The 18,525-nt window shown below is 43.2% G+C and overlaps 1 protein-coding gene across 1 annotated transcript; it reads left to right on the top strand.

The window, feature by feature from the left end:
• The first annotated feature begins 9,336 nt into the window (after window positions 1-9,336).
• LOC136829830 (uncharacterized) lies at window positions 9,337-18,191 on the top strand. Its single transcript, XM_067088803.1, has 3 exons — window positions 9,337-9,777; window positions 10,175-10,265; window positions 15,888-18,191. The coding sequence occupies exons 2-3, from the start codon at window positions 10,255-10,257 to the stop codon at window positions 17,413-17,415; spliced, it is 1,539 nt and encodes a 512-aa protein (XP_066944904.1). The 5' UTR covers window positions 9,337-9,777; window positions 10,175-10,254; the 3' UTR covers window positions 17,416-18,191.
• Window positions 18,192-18,525: the final 334 nt, after the last annotated feature.

Genomic DNA, 18,525 nt, shown 5'->3' with positions numbered 1-18,525 from the left:
GTTCGATCCCGGCGTGAGTCAGAAATTTATTTCTGTTCCACACGTGATTGTGTGTTGATGATTTCTATCTTATTCACTCAGAAGGATAATTCGAATGAAATGTTGTCTATTGGGTCATTGCTGAGTCGGAAGTTGGGGAAAACTTCATGGTATGCAAGCAGTTAGCTTGCCCAGGTAATTCCTTGGGTGCAGTTGCTCTCAGGTTCCAACTTCTTTAGACTTGTATGGCCCAGTGGGTAACGCCCTTGCTTTCCACCTGAGAGACCTGGGTTCGATCCCGACGTGAGTCAGAAATTTATTTCTGTTCCACACGTGATTGTGTGTTGATGATTTCTATCTTATTCACTCAGAAGGATAATTCAATGAAATGTTGTCTGTTGGGTCATTGCTGAGTCGGGAAGTTGGGGAAAACTCGCTGGTATGCAAGCAGTTAGCTTGCCCAGGTAATTCCTTGGGTGCAGTTGCTCTCAGGTTCCAACTTCTTTTAGACTTGTGTGGCCCAGTGGATAACGCCCTTGCTTTCCACCTGAGAGACCTGGGTTCGATCCCGACGTGAGTCAGAAATTTATTTCTGTTCCACACGTGATTGTGTTGATGATTTCTATCTTATTCACTCAGAAGGGATAATTCGAATGAAATGTTGTCTATTGGGTCATTGCTGAGTCGGGAAGTTGGGGAAAACTCGCTGGTATGCAAGCAGTTAGCTTGCCCAGGTAATTCCTTGGGTGCAGTTGCTCTCAGGTTCCAACTTCTTTTAGACTTGTGTGGCCCAGTGGATAACGCCCTTGCTTTCCACCTGAGAGACCTGGGTTCGATCCCGACGTGAGTCAGAAATTTATATATATATATATTTTTACGTTTTTCCGTGGTTTTAGTTTGAAATATGCTCTGTGAGACAGGTAGCAACAATTTAAGGTAATTTAGCCTTGTGATTCTGACTTCGTGGGTACGGGAAAACGTAAAAAAAAAGGGAAAACAAAGGAGAATTTCATATGAGCATAGGGCTCTGGTTACTGAGGGAAATATTACGTAAAACACGTGGGCACATTTAAAGTAGTGTATTTACATAAATGACATCAGTACGGGAAAGAGGAACTCAAGTAGATTACTATCCTGAAGGAGATTCCTACTGGATTGAATGAAACTGGGGATTCCAGACACAGACCGAGAAGCTTCCACGAAATAGGATCCCTCTGAAATGAGAGATATGCACATTATACGCCAGTAATGAAAATAGACAAAAGAATAATGAATTCGAAGCTGCACTGAGGGTGCCAAAGGTAATAAAGAATTAATACTGCCGATGCAAGAGGCGCACGGACATTAGACAAGGGTGATTTCTGGCTTTCTCTTTAAGAAAATATTACGAGACAAAAGCGTGACTGAAATGGGGCTCTTCCAGGGCACTTTACCTTAGCAGATTTTCCGAGGGCGCGTAGAAGGCGGTCCGTGGATGACTTGCGATTTCCGAGGGCGAGTTTCTTCCACGTGGTGAGATGCAAGGACTTCCGTAAAGGGGCAAGGCGATGGGGACTCCTCGAAACTCCAAGCAATGGCGTGTGGGCTCGAGGAATATGGTCGAAGGGCACGAGGAAAAGTATACTTTGGAAAGGGCCACGTGGTTAGGATGCAAGGCCATCGATGGGGCCAGGTGTTGAGGACGTCTTCACTCCATATCTTCCAGCCCGCGTGTGTGTGTCGACCTCGTGGGTTTCTGCTTTTTATCCCCTCCTATGGGGCAGGGGGGCGTCCAACACAGATGTTTGACTCATTGCACCTGCTGCCCGCAGGGGAGGTTTTGGCCTGTAGGAGAAACACCCAAGCCAGATTACTTTTGCCTCGAAGGAAAGATCTTTATCAAAAATGGGAGCGCCTTTAATCTTTTAAACCCTTGGTTTTAAGTCGATAGACAGATGGTCTATCGATCGGCCGGCTGGCAGTAAATGAAACACAACAGAAAAACCAACAACAACAAAGGAGGGGGGGGGAGGCAGTTTGCTAGCGAATTCTTGCTAATCATAATAATATATATATGTAAGAGGTGTCAAAGAAACGAGCAGGTAAAAGTTACTGCTACTTTATTACAGATCCAGGCAGTTTATATAGCGGCCGACTGGCACCGGTCCGCGAAAGACAATGGAATTGACTGTGACCTGAGGTCGAAACAATAAACAATAATATACAATGAACGAGTACAATTTACAATACAAAACATACAGAACTTCAATATGGATACAGTCTTGATGCCTGTGAATGAAGAAACTTATGATACACAATGTGTGACATTTGTATAAATACGTATAAAGTAAAAATGGTTAAAATGCGTGACATGACACGTTTTAGGCGTGACTAATTGAGTTTGAAGAAAATGGGAAGTCACCAAAGAAAACATGCTCAGCGGAGACTTAATTAATGGCGCCGCCGAAACACTATGCTGGCGCCGATATGGTGACTTTAAAATACTCCCAAGATTAGGGACGCGTCTGACTAATCATTGTATCTGCTGGGACACTGAAACGTGCCGCGGCTCCTTGAAGATAACGGAGGGGTGTCCCGCCTGTGAGGCTGCTGGTTGGGCGGTCCCTTCCTGGGGCGGCAGCGTGCCCGGCGTCTGCGGGGTGAGGGCGTGCTGGAGTGCGGTTGGGCGGAAGGGGTGCTGCGGCGCTGCCGGGTGCTCTCCGACAGGAAGGCGGGCTTTAAGCGGTCTGATTGAAACCCAGTCGTCCTTCCCAGGGAGTGCCAGCCGAACGCCTTGCTGTTCCGCTCCAGCACGCGGAAGGGTCCCCTGTAGGGCTTGGTTAGTGGTGGACGGATGGCGTCGACTGTGACGAAGGCGTGGGTGGCGGATGACAGCTGTGGCGGCATGAAGGTGGTTGATTTGTTGATGTATGAGCGCCTGCAAGGGGCGAACTTGCTGGCCACGTCGCGAGCCTCTGCAGTGATGGGGAGTGGCGTTCATCTGTCACGAGCTCACCCGGCACCACGAGGGGTTCCCGTGGGTCTGTTCGGCTGCAGACGGGGTGCCGTCGGCTCTGGGGCGGTTCTCAACCGAGGAGGACCCACGGCAGCTGATGTTTCCAGTCCTCGGCGGTGCAGCGGGCCGTGAGGGATGACTTTAGGGACCTGTGGAAACGTTCGACCAGGCCGCTAGGTTGTACGCCGTGGTGGTGTGATGCGTGGTCCCCAGCAGTTGAGCCAGGGCGGACCACAACTCGGTTGTGATGTGATCCGGGATGCCGAAGCGGCTAACCCAACCGGAGAGCAGGGCCTCGGCGCACGCGCTGGCGGTGGCTTCTTGCATGGGTGTGGCTTCGGGCCACCTCGTCGAACGGTCAACCACCGTCAGGAGGTATCTGGATCCGCCTGATGGCGGAAGGGGCCCGACGACGTTGATGTGGATGTGGCCGTAGCGGCGCTCTGGCTGCGGGAACTCGCCTACCCCCGACTGCTTGTGACGACCCACCTTACTGGTCTGGCACTGCAGGCACTGTTTTGCCCGGGACATTGCGTCCTTTTGCACCCCGTGCCAGACAAACTATTTTGAGAGCAGTTTGGCCGTGGTCCTGCCGGAGGGGTGTGAGAGTCCGTGAATTATGTCGAATATCTGGTGGCGGCGTGAGGCTGGAACCAAAGGGCAGGGCTGACCTGTGCTGATGTCATTAGAGCAGGCTTGGGCCTTCGGGGGCGGAGTCACGTCCCGCCACTTGAGGGACGTGATAGCGGTGTGGTATGCTGGGGTTTCTGGGTCGGCGGCCTGTTCTCTGGCGAGGTCCTGGTAATCTACACCAAGCTGCACTGCGTTCAACTCGACCCTGGAGAGGGCGTCTGCTACGGAATTTTTCTTGCCGGGGAGGTACCTGACGGAACAGGTAAATTCGGCTATGGCTGAGAGGTGGCGCTGCTGTCTGGAAGACCATGCGTCCCCCTGCTTCGTGAAGGCGTGAACCTGTGGCTGATGGTCTGTGAAGATTGTGAAGGGCGTCCCCTCCAGGAGGAACTTGAAGTGCCGAACTGCGCGGTACATCGCGCAAAGTTTCCTGTCGAAGGTGCTGTAGCGGGTCTCTGCGGGATTGAACTTCTTGCTGAAGAAGGCGATGAGCTGGGGGGCGCCGTTGATGATTTGCTCCAGAACAGCACCGCAGGCGACGTTACTGGCATCTGTCGTCAGCTGGAGGGGGGCCTTGGGATCCTGGCGTGCCAAGGCGGTTGCCTTGGCGAGGGCGGCTTCGTCAGGAAAAGGCCTGCTGCTGGCTGGGTCCCCAAGACAGGGACTTCAGGTTGGCCTTTTAGGACTTCCGTCAGGGGCCGTGGTGTCGCGATCCCGGGGATAAACCGCCTGTAGAAGTTTACCATCCCAAGGAACTCCTGGACGGCCTTGACGGAGGTGGGGTCAGGAACCTGGCTACGGCTGCTACTTTCGATGTAAGAGGGCGGACGCCTGTCAGGGACACCTCGTGACCCAGGAATTCTGCTTTCTGGACGCCGAAGGTGCACTTGTCAAAGCGGACGAAGAGGCCGTTCTCTTGGAGGCGCTGCAGGACTGCCCTGATGTGTCTCTGGTGTTCGCTGTGAGACCTGGAAAATATGAGAATGTCGTCGACGTAGCAGACGCAGAACTTTAGGTCCCCCAGGATGCTGTCCATGAGCTGCTGGAAGGTCGCCCCGGCGTTCCTTAGCCCGAAAGTGGAGAAGGCGAACACATAGGACCCGAAGGGCCCTATGTGTTCGCCCGAAGGGCGTGATGATGGCTGTCTTTGGTATGGCCTCTGGTGCAACAGGTACCTGGAAATAAGATTTAAGAAGGTCCAATTTAGTGAATATTTTGGCCCCGTGAAAGGAGGCCGTGAGGTCCTGCTTGTTGGGTAGAGGGTAGTGGTTGGGCTCAGTTGCAATGTTGAGCCGCCTGTAGTCGCCGCAAGGTTTCCAGGAGCCGTCCGGTTTCTGCACCATGTGGAGGGGGGAGGCCCATGGACTGGAGGCTTTCCTGCAGATTCCCATCCGCTCCATCTCCGCGAATGCTTTTTTCGCCTCCTGAAGGCGCTGAGGGGGAAGCCTTTGGAACTTCGCATGTGTCGGGGGCCCTTTAGTCGTTATATGGTGGTATATGCCGTGCTTGGCTGGGGCCCTGGGGACTTGGCGAAGCTCGGGCTTGAATACCTCAGGGAACTCCGACAGTAGGTGTGCATACTGGTGGGGGGCGACGGCGCTGATGGTGGGTCTGGGTCCCGCTGTTAACGGGAGAGACCGGCAGGAGTCGGTATCGAGGAGGCGCTTGCGCCTCACGTTGACTAGCAGGCCGAAGTGCGCCAGAAAATCGGCCCCCAGGAGTGGGGTTCCTACGTCCGCGACGATGAAGTCCCAGGAGTAACTCTGGCCAAGGATGGAGATCGACAGGGGCCTGGTGCCGTAGGAGAGGATGGGGGTTCCGTTGGCGGCCGTCAGGAAGGCGGCCGGGTCTGGTGTCTGGTTGCGGTCCTCTCTGGATGCCGGGAAGATCGATTTAAAGGCCCCTGTGTTGACCAGCATCATCCTGCCGGAGACGGTGTTGCGGACGTAAAAACCTACTGTTTTTGAGCCCCTGGGTTCTTCTGTTGCCATGGCGGCTTGTCCTGCTGGCTGCCACCACCCCCGTATTTTGAACGGGCGAACGAGCAGGGTGGCAGGCAGTTTCGGGCGTCCTTTCCGAACCACTTGTGGTAGCGACGGAAGCCCGGGGACCTCCATCTGCTGTGGTTCGGTGGACGTCTGTTGGCGATGGCGTTGACGGGCTGCTCTACCTCCTCTTCAGGCTGGACGTAGCTGACCGACTGTGTGGCCGGTTTTAGCCGCTGTGAAGCCTTGACGGAGTCTGTGAGATGTTGCGCCGCCTCTATGAGGTCCTCGATAGGCATGGTGTAGGGGTGAGCGATTTGGTTGCGTACCTCCGGGAGGAGTTGGCGAAGGTAGATTTCCCGTGCGAAGCTTATCTCCTGTCGCTTCTTTGTGCCATTCAAGTCTGGTAGTGACAGGAGATCCACAACCATGCTCCAAGCGTCTCTTGAATTGAGGTCGTGGCGTGGGTTTATGGCAAGGTCGATAGCACACCAAGCCCGCTCGGCGATGGGCAGGAGCAAGCTTCGAGGAGGAACTTTTTGTGGCGCTGTATGTGAGGGTGTGTGTTTCGGGTACTCGCGAGATGAGTTTTCTGTACACGTCCTCCGGAAGGGCGTTGAGCACTGTGTCGGCCTGTAAGATTTCGTCCATCAGGTCTGCCACTCTGAAGTGGCTCTCCACCCTGCGCAGCCACATCGATGGGTTCCCCTGCATAAAAGGTGGCAGCTTTACGGTGAGGGCGGCCCGCGATTTTGTTGCCCGGCCGTCGTGTGTTCGGGGCGCTGGTGTGGAGTTGCGGGAGGGCCTCGATGCGGGCGCGGGTGTGATGGGAGGTAGGTAAACCTCCGAGTCCGCGAGGTCCTCGTTTAACTGCATGAAGGAGGGGTACCAATAGTCCATGCTCGCTCCTTTGATCTCTTACTGGAGTGAGGTACTCGCGTCAGTACGCACTTTCGTGCGCTGTGTGGTTCCTCTAGTGACACTGGTGGGGTACGCCGACGAGAGTCAGCACTCTCAAACGCTGGTTACAGCGCCGTGTTTAGGCTGCTAAGAGCGTTTTGGAGGAATCCTGGAGCCAAGACTAAGTCGCCTTGTCGGTCCGTTAATGGCTCCAGGATACTCCGGGGGTCACCACTGTAAGAGGTGTCAAAGAAACGAGCAGGTAAAAGTTACTGCTACTTTATTACAGATCCAGGCAGTTTATATAGCGGCCGACTGGCACCGGTCCTCGAAAGACAATGGAATTGACTGTGACCTGAGGTCGAAACAATAAACAATAATATGCAGTGAACGAGTACAATTTACAATACAAAACATACAGAACTTCAATATGGATACAGTCTTGATGCCTGTGAATGAAGAAACATATGATACACAATGTGTGACATTTGTATAAATACGTGTAAGGTTTTTATTATTTCTCTTTTTTATGTTCTTCGTTATATGATTGCATAGATTTTAGTCTTTCTCTTCTTACCTTGGTTTCTTTCGAGGTGTCCTTCAGATCGCTTCGCGGATGATGTGCTATCTTTGTATATTTATTCCTTTTAAATATTGATATCTCTCAGAAAGGCGTATAGAGACGAGATCGGTAATTTCTTCACTTTAATTAGTACTTAATATTATAAAGATCAGTACAAAATTAACAAGTTACAATGATAGAAACGAATCACTCTTGAATCAGTCTATATGGGGAACACGGAAGCGATTGGGAGAAGTACTCTCCCTTGAAGGACACAGTTCTCACTCTGGTCTCCTCGTCGGTCTCTCACTCGTTGAACCCTCAGGAAACTTGCTATCTGTAAATCTCCACCTTCTTCTAGCCTTATTGGAAGGATTAATCAGCAAGGCCTCCCCTTCAAGTAGCTGATTGGAAGGACTGTAGTGGGTGTGATTCAAATCTCTCCTTAGAGGACTTGATAGGAGGTGATCTTAGGAGGGTGTGGGAAAGACCCCTCCCACACATAATTGATTGGAGGTTGAAGAAGTATATCACTTGGGTCAAACCCCAAATTCCTGGAACTTCCACGAAAACACCTTCCGGAGAAGGCGGGGCTATAGAATCAGCTGTTGTAAGCATTTAGACTGTGCTGACTCATGTTTTGCTTGGCTTCAATCGCGAGGCCATTATTTCCCATTTTTACGACTTTTTATGGCTTAAACACGATATACTGCAGTGTAAACATCTCGCATATTGATAACACGACACAACAGCATTTGGCCGTTATCACTGTGCTCTTTGCCTCTCTCTTTACTCTTATTTCTCTCTCCTTCTCTCTCCTAACTTTTTTCTCTCTCTCTCTCTCTCTCTCTCTCTCTCTCTCTCTCTCTCTCTCTCTCTCTCTCTCTCTCTTTTCTATTTAATTTCCCTATCTATTCTACACCACAACATCTACGTATAAAGTAAAAATGGTTAAAATGCGTGACCTGGCACGTTTTAGGCGTGACTAATTGAGTTTGAAGAAAATGGGAAGTCACCAAAGAAAACATGCTTAGCGGAGACTTAATTAATGGCGCCGCCGAAACACTATGCTGGCACCGATGTGGTGACTTTACATATATATATATATATATATATATATATATATATATATATATATATATATATATATATATATATATATATATATATATATATATTTATATATATTATGCAGTGAATAAGTATGAGATTCACTGATCAGGATTATGAAAGAGAGAGAGAGAGAGACACGATGTTGATAGTTTAAAATGATGAGTCATGGGACCAAGTAAATTGAAGACTAACCATAACAAACCTCCAAGATGTGGGAAAGGAAGGAGGAGTTAGAGGATAGGTTATGAAGCGAAAAGGTCAGCAAAATTGACCTGATTTGTCCTTGCCAAAAGTGGGAGTTAAGATTGAACCATTAAGAGTAAAGTAGACGTCCTCAAGGAGGCGGAGTTTTATTCAACATAGGTCCAGAGTTCATTCTGATCAATTTTTAGCCAGAGTTACTTGAAAACCAAATTGGGTAGGATTGTGTCACTCGCTCCTCTCTTAACATCAAGAAATTTCTAAGTCCAGTGTGGCTGGCCGTGTGAAATAGTTTAGTGTAATAAAACTTATGAAAAACCGTGCCCGGTGAATACTTACCCCCTCCTGAAAAGTGAAAAATATTAATAGACAATTTCAACCTAACTTACCGAGTCCCCTGCGTTACTATCAAGTGAAAGTCAACAGACACGGGACATTCATATGTGGTGCAACGCAATACAAAGAAAAACTAAACCGCATAACAAAATAATTTGGTGGCAGTTTCGGAGGATTTCGCCCAGCGCACATTTGAAAAACATTAAAGTTCACGGCCCTAGAGAAATTTACAGAGACTGAGCAGTGACGGCGCTAAAACTAACTCTCAATTTAACAGCGCAAATAATCTCAAGACGGTCTTCAGCACTAGAAACACCAATACAACATCAACACTGTAGCAGAAGGGAAACGAAGCAGAACGAAATATTCCAAGAAGCAGTGAATCTTTTTGCGTCGATCGGAATGAAAAATTGACAGCGGTAAATCTCTGCCTAGTTTGAAACTTCCGAACATTCGCATAAGATCAACCAGAAATTCAGTTTAATAATTATATATGACCATAATAAGAACAATAGTAATAATCACGGCATAGAACAGCGGTGATTTTTATAAGAAAACGAAATTTACGAAAGAAAGAATCAGCTACTCGCGCTATACTACACCGATCGCAGCAGCGGAGAAGACGAAAACAAACAGTGTTGGCGGACGTATGAAGGTCGCTAATATCTACGTCAGTTCAGTGAACTTTTCTATCGTCTACGGACTTAAATACACGAAATTCCCAAAATTTTTGGTCGCTAAAAGGGAGACTTAGCGAAAAGTAGCGGTAGCAGAGCAGTGACGACGACGACGACGAATGAGAGCGGAAGACGGCGACGAAAGAGAGTGAAGAATTCGGAACGGCGATAAAGTTTAGAAGTCAACGCGTTGATAACCGCCTCCAGAGAAAGGAAGTAACGTCTTCAATCAACAATTTGGAAGGGATTCCAAAATTTTTCTTCGCCAAATTCAGCAAGTACGGACTGGAAGTCGGCCGAGCTGTGCCGAATTATCGCTGGATGCTAACGACAAATTGCGCTCAAGTGCAATCAGCGCGATCTTCAAGTGCAAGGCGACACGAAGCTAATTGAATAGTAAACATTCATTCCTAGTATCGGGGAATTATCAAGAGAATTTTTTTTTCTCTGTGAATAATTAAATTTTTTTTTGTGTGCGTGAAATTTTATATAATTATTTTTCCCTGCAGTGCGCAAATAATTTTTTTTAAACATAAATAATTTAAGTAAATTAATTTTCTTTTGAATAATATTCTGAAGAATTTTTCCTTATTGTTGTACGAAGGAAATAATTTTTTTTCTCATATTTAGTAATTTTTTTTACGAAATAGAAATTTTCGTTCACTTGGTGATAGAGACAATTCTGTTTAAATAATTCTATCATAATAAATTTTATTGTTAAACACTTGGCGCAGCATTTTGCAGTGGAACCCAAACAATTGTATACATAAATACTAATATCAGACTTTTTCAGATTGAGAGAGTCCTATGAAGGAATGAGTTAGGAAAAATTTGAATTTTTTTGTATAGAGGGATACAGTCAACTCAGCAAACATGCAATTGAAGTAAGTACCTGATTCTCAAATTAATTTTTTTTTTTCAATTTTTCATTCTTGGAATCATTGAATATTTTATGAATTAATATGAATAACACTTTGGACGAAGTTATCGCCCGACTGCAACAGACAAGAAGCGAAGACCAGACTCCATATAACCTAAGACCTGTACCTGAACGACTTTCTAGACCAATTGATCCTAGTAATACTAGACCCAGACGTTCTCGTAGTCAAGGTCCCCCACTTAGTTTACCGAGTGCGCCTAACCCTTCAGTTGTAACCACTAACCCAATAACTTCCATTGTACCTAGAAATCCCAACATGGCGCAAGCCGCCGTAATAACCCAAGCCACTAGATTTTGTGGAACGGTAGACCCAAGTAATGTAGATAAAAGTAGATTAGAAGAATATGGTGTAAATCGATGGATAGCAGACACAGAAAGCAGAATTTCAGCTGCTGGTATCACAGATGAGAGAAAGAAAATAGATGAAGCACTCTTGTATGTTAGTATGGAACATGGTGATGCACATACAGTTCTTCATTCAGTACTTTTAGGAATATTACTCTGTTTAACGAATTCAAGAAACAGTGCTTACAGTTTTGGCAACCAGAAGCACAGAAAGATCCATGGTACAACATAGGAACTTTCCATCATCAGAAATATGAGGGTAATCACTTAGTTTTAGCCACTAGAATAGAAGAAGCTATAGATAGAGTGACAACAGATATGAAAGCTGTAGGAATTGTTGTTGGAAGGAAGGATGAATTTGATGATGATGAAACAGATTTAGCTAGTATATCCAAGGTACTTAGATATATGTCATTAGGACCAATCTACGATGCTTTGGGTAAGGAAGAAAGAGTAGCCTTAAAGAAGTACTGTGATAGGAAGCCAAATGATGGAATTGTACAAACCTTGATGTACATAGAAAGGAAAGTAAAACAGAATTCATCAAGTAGTAGTGCAGATTTTACGGGAACCGTAGCTAGTGGAAACCAAGAAATAATAGCAATCAGTCCAATAGAAACCAATCAGGGCAAGCTAGGTCTAGGTATCAGGAAATAGAAATTCGTTTGATAGAAATGGTGGGAACAACAATAGGAGATTTAATCAATCAAATAGAAACAATCAAGGTAGGCCGCCAAACAGAGGTAACAATGGGAATACCACTGGAACTAATGGAAATAACAGTGGAAATAACAGGACTCCTGGACAGAGGGGAGCTAGTCAAGTTGTGGAAATTGTGGTTATAACAACCATACAACCCAGAATTGTAGAAGAAACAAATGGTGTTCGAATTGCAATAAGACAGGACATTTGATCCAAAACTGTTGGTACAACAAACAGGGAAATTCTCAGGGGTCTCAAAATAACCAAAGTACTCAGCCTAATATCCAAAATACCTCCCCCAGTAACCCAAATCAAGGGGATTCTCAGTGACAATCACAGAGGGTGCAGCAGAAAGGTCCATCCTTACAGAGAGAAATAGTGACAGTGAATAAGGATGTGTCCCCAACAGACATTACTCGAAGTAATGAAATAGTGTTTTCTGTAAAGAATTTTAATACGTGTCAGGAAGAGTTGCCTATCATACAAGTACACTTAGAAGGTGTACTGAGTTCCATATTGTTGGATACAGGCAGTACTGTAAGTATCATAGATAAAGGCACTTTAACAAAACATATAGGTTGTGAGCTTTCCCAAATGAGAGAATCCTATAGGACCATAAAGGGGATCGCTGGAAAGCAAATAAGGGCTATAGGCAATGTCAATTTAGAGATAGAAATTCTAAATAAGAAATACAGGGAAGAGTTTGTGGTGTTGGAAGAGAAATATTTTCCAGCTCAAGCTCTATTTTCCTTCCAGGCTATGAAAAGATGTGGAATTGCACTAGATTGTAGCAATGGAAGAATCACTATCAAGGAAATTGATAGAGGAAATGTTTGCTCTCTTGAAGAAGAGGAACAGTTTCAGATAAACTTGATCACTTTACCTGAGACAGCCTCATCTGAAGAAGTAGACATCCAACAGATAGAAATAGAAGTTAATGCTAACCCGGGTAGGACTGTGTGTAGAAATTCAATGATAGAAGAAATAGGAGAAGATAGACAAACTACTTTTAAAAGCCTAGAAGCCACTCAGGAGGAATTCTCAGATAGCAGGTATGAACCTGATAACTCAAGTGCACGACAAGTAGATACCTCCGAAGAACTTAGTTCTTTTTCCCAACCTGACGATCCTGACACGCTAATAGATTGTAGTCACTTAATAATAAGAGAAGATACGGAAGAGAAGTATCTCAATGAGGTGTTGCTGTTAGGCAACCTAAAAATGACAGATAGGTTCTGTGATACTACAAGATGAAAATTCAGATGATACTGATGTCTGTTACACTGCCGATGCACAGAATGCAGAAGAGATCTGCTTAGTTAGTACTGCCGATGATAATCTTGTAAAACTCAAATTAAACAATAGCGTTATACTGCATCCACAAGGTCTGACAAAGGTTTGTCTTAGAATTGTAACAGATAAAAACCTAGGTGATACAGATGTGTTATTAGTTAATGAAGACTTACCAGACTTTGTGAAAATGGACAATTCCTAGTAAGACTTAATGGTGGAAATTGTACGACTTATGTGTATAATTATTCTGACAAGAGACTAGAATTGCATGCCGGCATAGAATTCTGTAAGGGAATTGTGATTACTAACCCTCTACTAACCATAAGTGAAAAAGCATTTGTCTCTGTAGCTGACACAAGAGTTAAATTAGAAGGGGAAGTAAATAATACAGATTTTCCTCATTGTAGGGACAGGTTACTACAGATATTAGAGAAATATAGGAGTGTTGTAGCAGTAACAGGAGATAAGTTAGGAAGGACAGATGTCCTGCAGCACAAAATAGTCATAGAAGATGGTGCTAGACCTTTTATATACCTAACTACAAACTTCCAATAAGTCAAAGACCCATTGTAGACGAGATGGTTGAAGAGATGAAGGAAGATGGAGTTGTAATACCTTCTAAGTCACCTTATAATTCACCTTTACTGCTAGTTCCAAAGAAAGACGGTACATGGAGGATGGTAATTGATTACCGTAAATTGAATTCCCACACCGTCCCTGATCGAATGCCAATGCCAGTCATTAATGACATGTTAGCTCAATTAGGAGGTGCCAAGGTTTTTTCTAGCCTCGATTTACTGAGTGGATATTGGCAAGTTCCTCTCGATGAAGAATCCAAGCATCTCACGGCATTCAGTACTCACAAAGAACATTTGCAATTTGAGGTAATGCCGTTTGGTCTTACTTCAGCTCCTTTAACGTTTGTACATTTAATGCTGCAAATCTTGGGAGATGTTGAAGACGTATCGGTTTATCTTGATGATGTAATAATTGCTAGTAAGGATGTAGAGAGTCATTTCAAGACAATAGAATTAGTATTAGATAGGCTCAGAAAGGCCGGTTTAAAGGGTAAAAATTAAGAAATGTCAGTTTCTGAAGAAATCTCTAGAATATCTAGGACATGTTATCAGTGAACATGGTTTGAAAATGCAAGAAGGAAAGATTAAGGCTATTGTAGACTATCCAGCCCCAAGAAATTTGAAGGCACTAAGAAGATTCCTAGGTATGGTAGGGTATTATCGACCTTTCATAAAGGGATTTGCTACCATAGCAAAACCATTAACTGAGTTAACTAGGAAAGATGCTAACTATGAGTGGAAAGATGAACAGGAAGCAGCGTTCAAAACACTAAAGGATATGTTGATAACAGATCCTATCCTAGTTTATCCAGACTTCGAGAAGGAATTCTACTTAGCCTGTGATGCTTCAAGTACAGGACTAGGTGCCATCTTGATGCAAAAGGATAAAACAAGGATGAGGACTGTATACTATGCCAGTAGAGTTTTGAATGCAGCTGAAAGAAATTACAGTACAACAGAAAGGGAATGTTTGGCATTAGTCTGGGGATTACAGAAATTTAGACACATTTTGCTAGGACATAAAATTAATGTTCTTACAGATCATAAACCCATTTGTGATCTTTTCAAGAAAAGGGCTTTTACCAATAATATGAAGTTCAATAGATGGTTCGTTAGCGTATTAGAATTTGCCCCAGAATTTAGATACATACCTGGTAAATATAACACATTAGCTGACGCCTTATCTAGATCACAAGAAGAGAACGAGAAACAAATTACCACTCATAATTTCGCCTTCAGTTGTCAAATCACAGACTTAGATTTAGACAAAGTTCGTCAAGAACAACAAAAGGATTCTAGAATAAAGGAAGTAATTGGTAACCTCTTGCAAGGTGAGAAAAATTCAGAGTTTCAATTGATAGATGGGTTATTGTACAAGACTTCAGACGAACCAAATGCTTGTTCACGTTTGTACATTCCTAATACACTAATACAAGACGTTTTAGAACTAACCCATTCATACAAGTTATCAGGACATCCTGGAATTAAGAAAACATGTAGAACAATCACTAGAAACTATTTTTGGCCTCGATGTAGTGAAGATGCTACTCGATTTGTTCAGAATTGTACCCTATGTAATATACATAAGGGAATGTCAACGTCAAGGCTCCTCTGGAAATGTATCCTTCAGAATTAAATCCTTTTCAAGTAGTCACAATGGATTTCTTAGGTCCATTCCCGAACACCATCAGAGGAAATAAACAGATTTTAGTTTTCATTGACTATTTGACCAGATACGTAGAAATTGTTCCAACTAGAAACAGAGAAGCATCAACGGTGGCAGAAGCCTTTAAGTCTAGAATTATAACCAGACATTCATGTCCTCAAGTTTTGCTCTCAGACAATGCTGCTGAATTTACTAGTGACATTCTAACGAAATTGTGTGACTTTTATGAAATACAGAAATGTCAAATAACAGCATATAAGCCAAGCTCAAATGGAGCAGTAGAAAGAACAAATCGCAAGATAAAGGATGTTCTGAAAACATTGGTAACCCCTAGCACTGAAGACTGGGACTTGACTCTCGAAGACATACAATTTACTCTAAACAACACAGTAAATGAATCAATAGGAGAAACTCCTCATTTCCTATTGTATGGCTACCAAAAGAGAATGCCAAATTCACTTTTGGATGATGCCGCACCACCCAGACGTACGTACAACTACGAGGACTATATTGCTTGGAAGACAAGACGTACGTACAAGACCGTTAAAGTCACCAGGGCTAGATTAAAGGAGTTACATAAAAAATCTAGTAAGTATTACAATAACAGATCCACCATACCCTCGTTAAAGGTAGGACAACAAGTTTATGTACTCAATCATGTTCTTGAAGGACCTAATATTAAAGTATCACCAAAATTTCGAGGTCCATATAGAGTTTTAGAAGTTTTGAAGTTGAATAAATTCAAGTTAATGCATGAAATTACCTTGAAAGAATCCATTGTACATTGGAACCACATTAAAGTAGTTCATTCAGAACCTTGGTCGTCTACCCAGTTAAAGGATTTGTCCAATAAAGATAAGATAGATAATAAAATAGAATCTTCAATGACCCCAAGGTATAATTTGAGAAGAAGGTAATGGCAAGTGCAATGGTAAACAAATGTAGTTGATAAGATTTTTACTGCTTAATAACATTATTTCAGCAAATGGATTGTATGGTGGTTGGCAGTGAGTCAAATTGTGAACTCACTCGTACAACTAAGGAAGGGAGCCATCATCAAGGAGCATGGCAAGGTTAAGATGATACAGGACCTAGCCATTGTTAAGATCCAGACGGACTCCATTATCGATCAGAGAGAGCAGTTAGTCCAGCTGAGCAATCAGATACAGGCAGGATTACAAAGTGTCCAAGATAGAAATTTGTACGACATGCTCTCCAAGTTGCAGAGGGACATCGATAGTGTTATGCCAAGGAAAGTAGTAAAGCGATCACTCATACCCTTTATAGGCGTCGCTTTACATAATCTCTTTGGAGTGGCGACCGATGGTAATGTTGAAAGGCTAAAGGAAAGAGTGGCACAACTTGAAAATTGGGCTTCTGAGCAGGGCACTGTCTATAATAAAGTAATAGGAAATGTCAATCAAAATCAGAAAATGATCACAGTGCTGAAAGAATTTGTGAATAGTGCCCTCCATAATGTTTCATCAGAAATTGCTAAAATCCATCAAACAGAAATGATGGAGCAACTGCTCATAGAAACAAGTAATTTCCTTCTGGAATACAAGGAATTACTCAATGCAATCATGATGGCAGGTAAAAACCTGCTGTCGCCTTTTCTGATAACCCCTAGTGAAATTGAAGCCATTATTCAGAAATGTGTTGTGAACAATCACTTGAAGCCACTAGTAGAAAATATAGTAGACTATTATGGCCTGATCACAGTGAAAGTGATAGCCAATCAAATTATACTAGTGATCCCTTTCAACAATCCAGACGTCAACTCATTGATGTCAGTCTATCCATTCCCAATGGTAGTAGATAATAAGTCCATTGTACTAGAAGGAACAGTTCGACACTTTGCCTTGCAGCATGATTCTTTCCTAGTGACTGAAATTCCCGAACATAAATTCAGGGAATGTGTCATGCTTAATGATGGTGTATATGTTTGTAACATTGTGAATTTCTATGAACCATTGAGTGCTCTTCATTGCCTAGATGATCTTGTAAACAACAAGAATGGTAAGAACCATTGTAAATATATACCGTTTACAGAAACTTTCAAGGCTCAAATCATTGATGATGAAATTTTTGTGTTCTCAGCAAACAGATTGAATGCTAAGATTGACTGTAAGTCAAACAAAACAGAAGTAGTTTTCATTAACGTACACTCATTTTCATCTGCTTGTGAATTGGTTATTTTACATAATTTGTATTACAAACCTACAGTCTTCACGACATACAGTTTGAATTTCAGTAAAAGTGTACATCAGTTTGCAGTTATTAACGAATTTCAACTTTCAGAACTGGAATTGGAGACATTCACAAAGCTAGAAGAGGTTCATGCTTTCTTTCATACATATAAGACCGAGATTTCTCCTATTATGTCATTCATAAATGTCATTCTTTTGGTACTGTTTGCTTTTGTTTCTTTTATAATTGTCAGGAAATTGATACTGAATAAGCTTACCTTAATCAAAGACATGATGGACAGAATCCTTCCTAGAGAGTAATAGCATTTACCATTGACTTGCACTTGAACATTTGGTGATTGATTTTTTTATTTTACAATTTATGATTGATAACCAGAGTAATAGGCATTTGATATATTTACTTTGCCATAATTTTTCTGCATTTAGTTTGAGTATTTGATATGTAATTCATGCTTGTGTTGTTTGTGTTAGCACTATGATGCATTATAATATTTCTTGCATTTATTGCTTGTTAGTAGAAATTATTGAAATTGAAGTAATTGACTATAGTCAAGTTGAGTTGGTTATCTACTTGCATTGTAGTCAATGCAGGTAGGTGACCGAGTGATGTTATGCAGTGAATAAGTATGAGATTCACTGATCGGGATTATGAAAGAGAGAGAGAGAGAGAGAGAGACGATGTTGATAGTTTAAAATGATGAGTCATGGGACCAAGTAAATTGAAGACTAACCATAACAAACCTCCAAGATGTGGGAAAGGAAGGAGGAGTTAGAGGATAGGTTATGAAGCGAAAAGGTCAGCAAAATTGACCTGATTTGTCCTTGCCAAAAGTGGGAGTTAAGATTGAACCATTAAGAGTAAAGTAGACGTCCTCAAGGAGGCGGAGTTTTATTCAACATAGGTCCAGAGTTCATTCTGATCAATTTTTAGCCAGAGTTACTTGAAAACCAAATTGGGTAGGATTGTGTCACTCGCTCCTCTCTTAACATCAAGAAATTTCTAAGTCCAGTGTGGCTGGCCGTGTGAAATAGTTTAGTGTAATAAAACTTATGAAAAACCGTGCCCAGTGAATACTTACCCCCTCCTGAAAAGTGAAAAATATTAATAGACAATTTCAACCTAACTTACCGAGTCCCCTGCGTTACTATCAAGTGAAAGTCAACAGACACGGGACATTCATATGTGGTGCAACGCAATACAAAGAAAAACTAAACCGCATAACATATATATATATATATATATATATATATATATATATATATATATATATATATATATATATATATATATATATAATATCTATTTCTCTCTCTCTCTCTCTCTCTCTCTCTCTCTCTCTCTCTCTCTCTCTCTCTCTCTCTCTCTCTCTCCCAAAAAGAAAACCGCGTATTTCACATTGTCTACATTTT

This window comes from Macrobrachium rosenbergii, chromosome 45 (assembly GCF_040412425.1).
Source record: "Macrobrachium rosenbergii isolate ZJJX-2024 chromosome 45, ASM4041242v1, whole genome shotgun sequence".
Taxonomy (NCBI): Eukaryota; Metazoa; Arthropoda; class Malacostraca; order Decapoda; family Palaemonidae; genus Macrobrachium; species Macrobrachium rosenbergii.
This window is presented reverse-complemented; position numbering and strand designations above follow the sequence as displayed.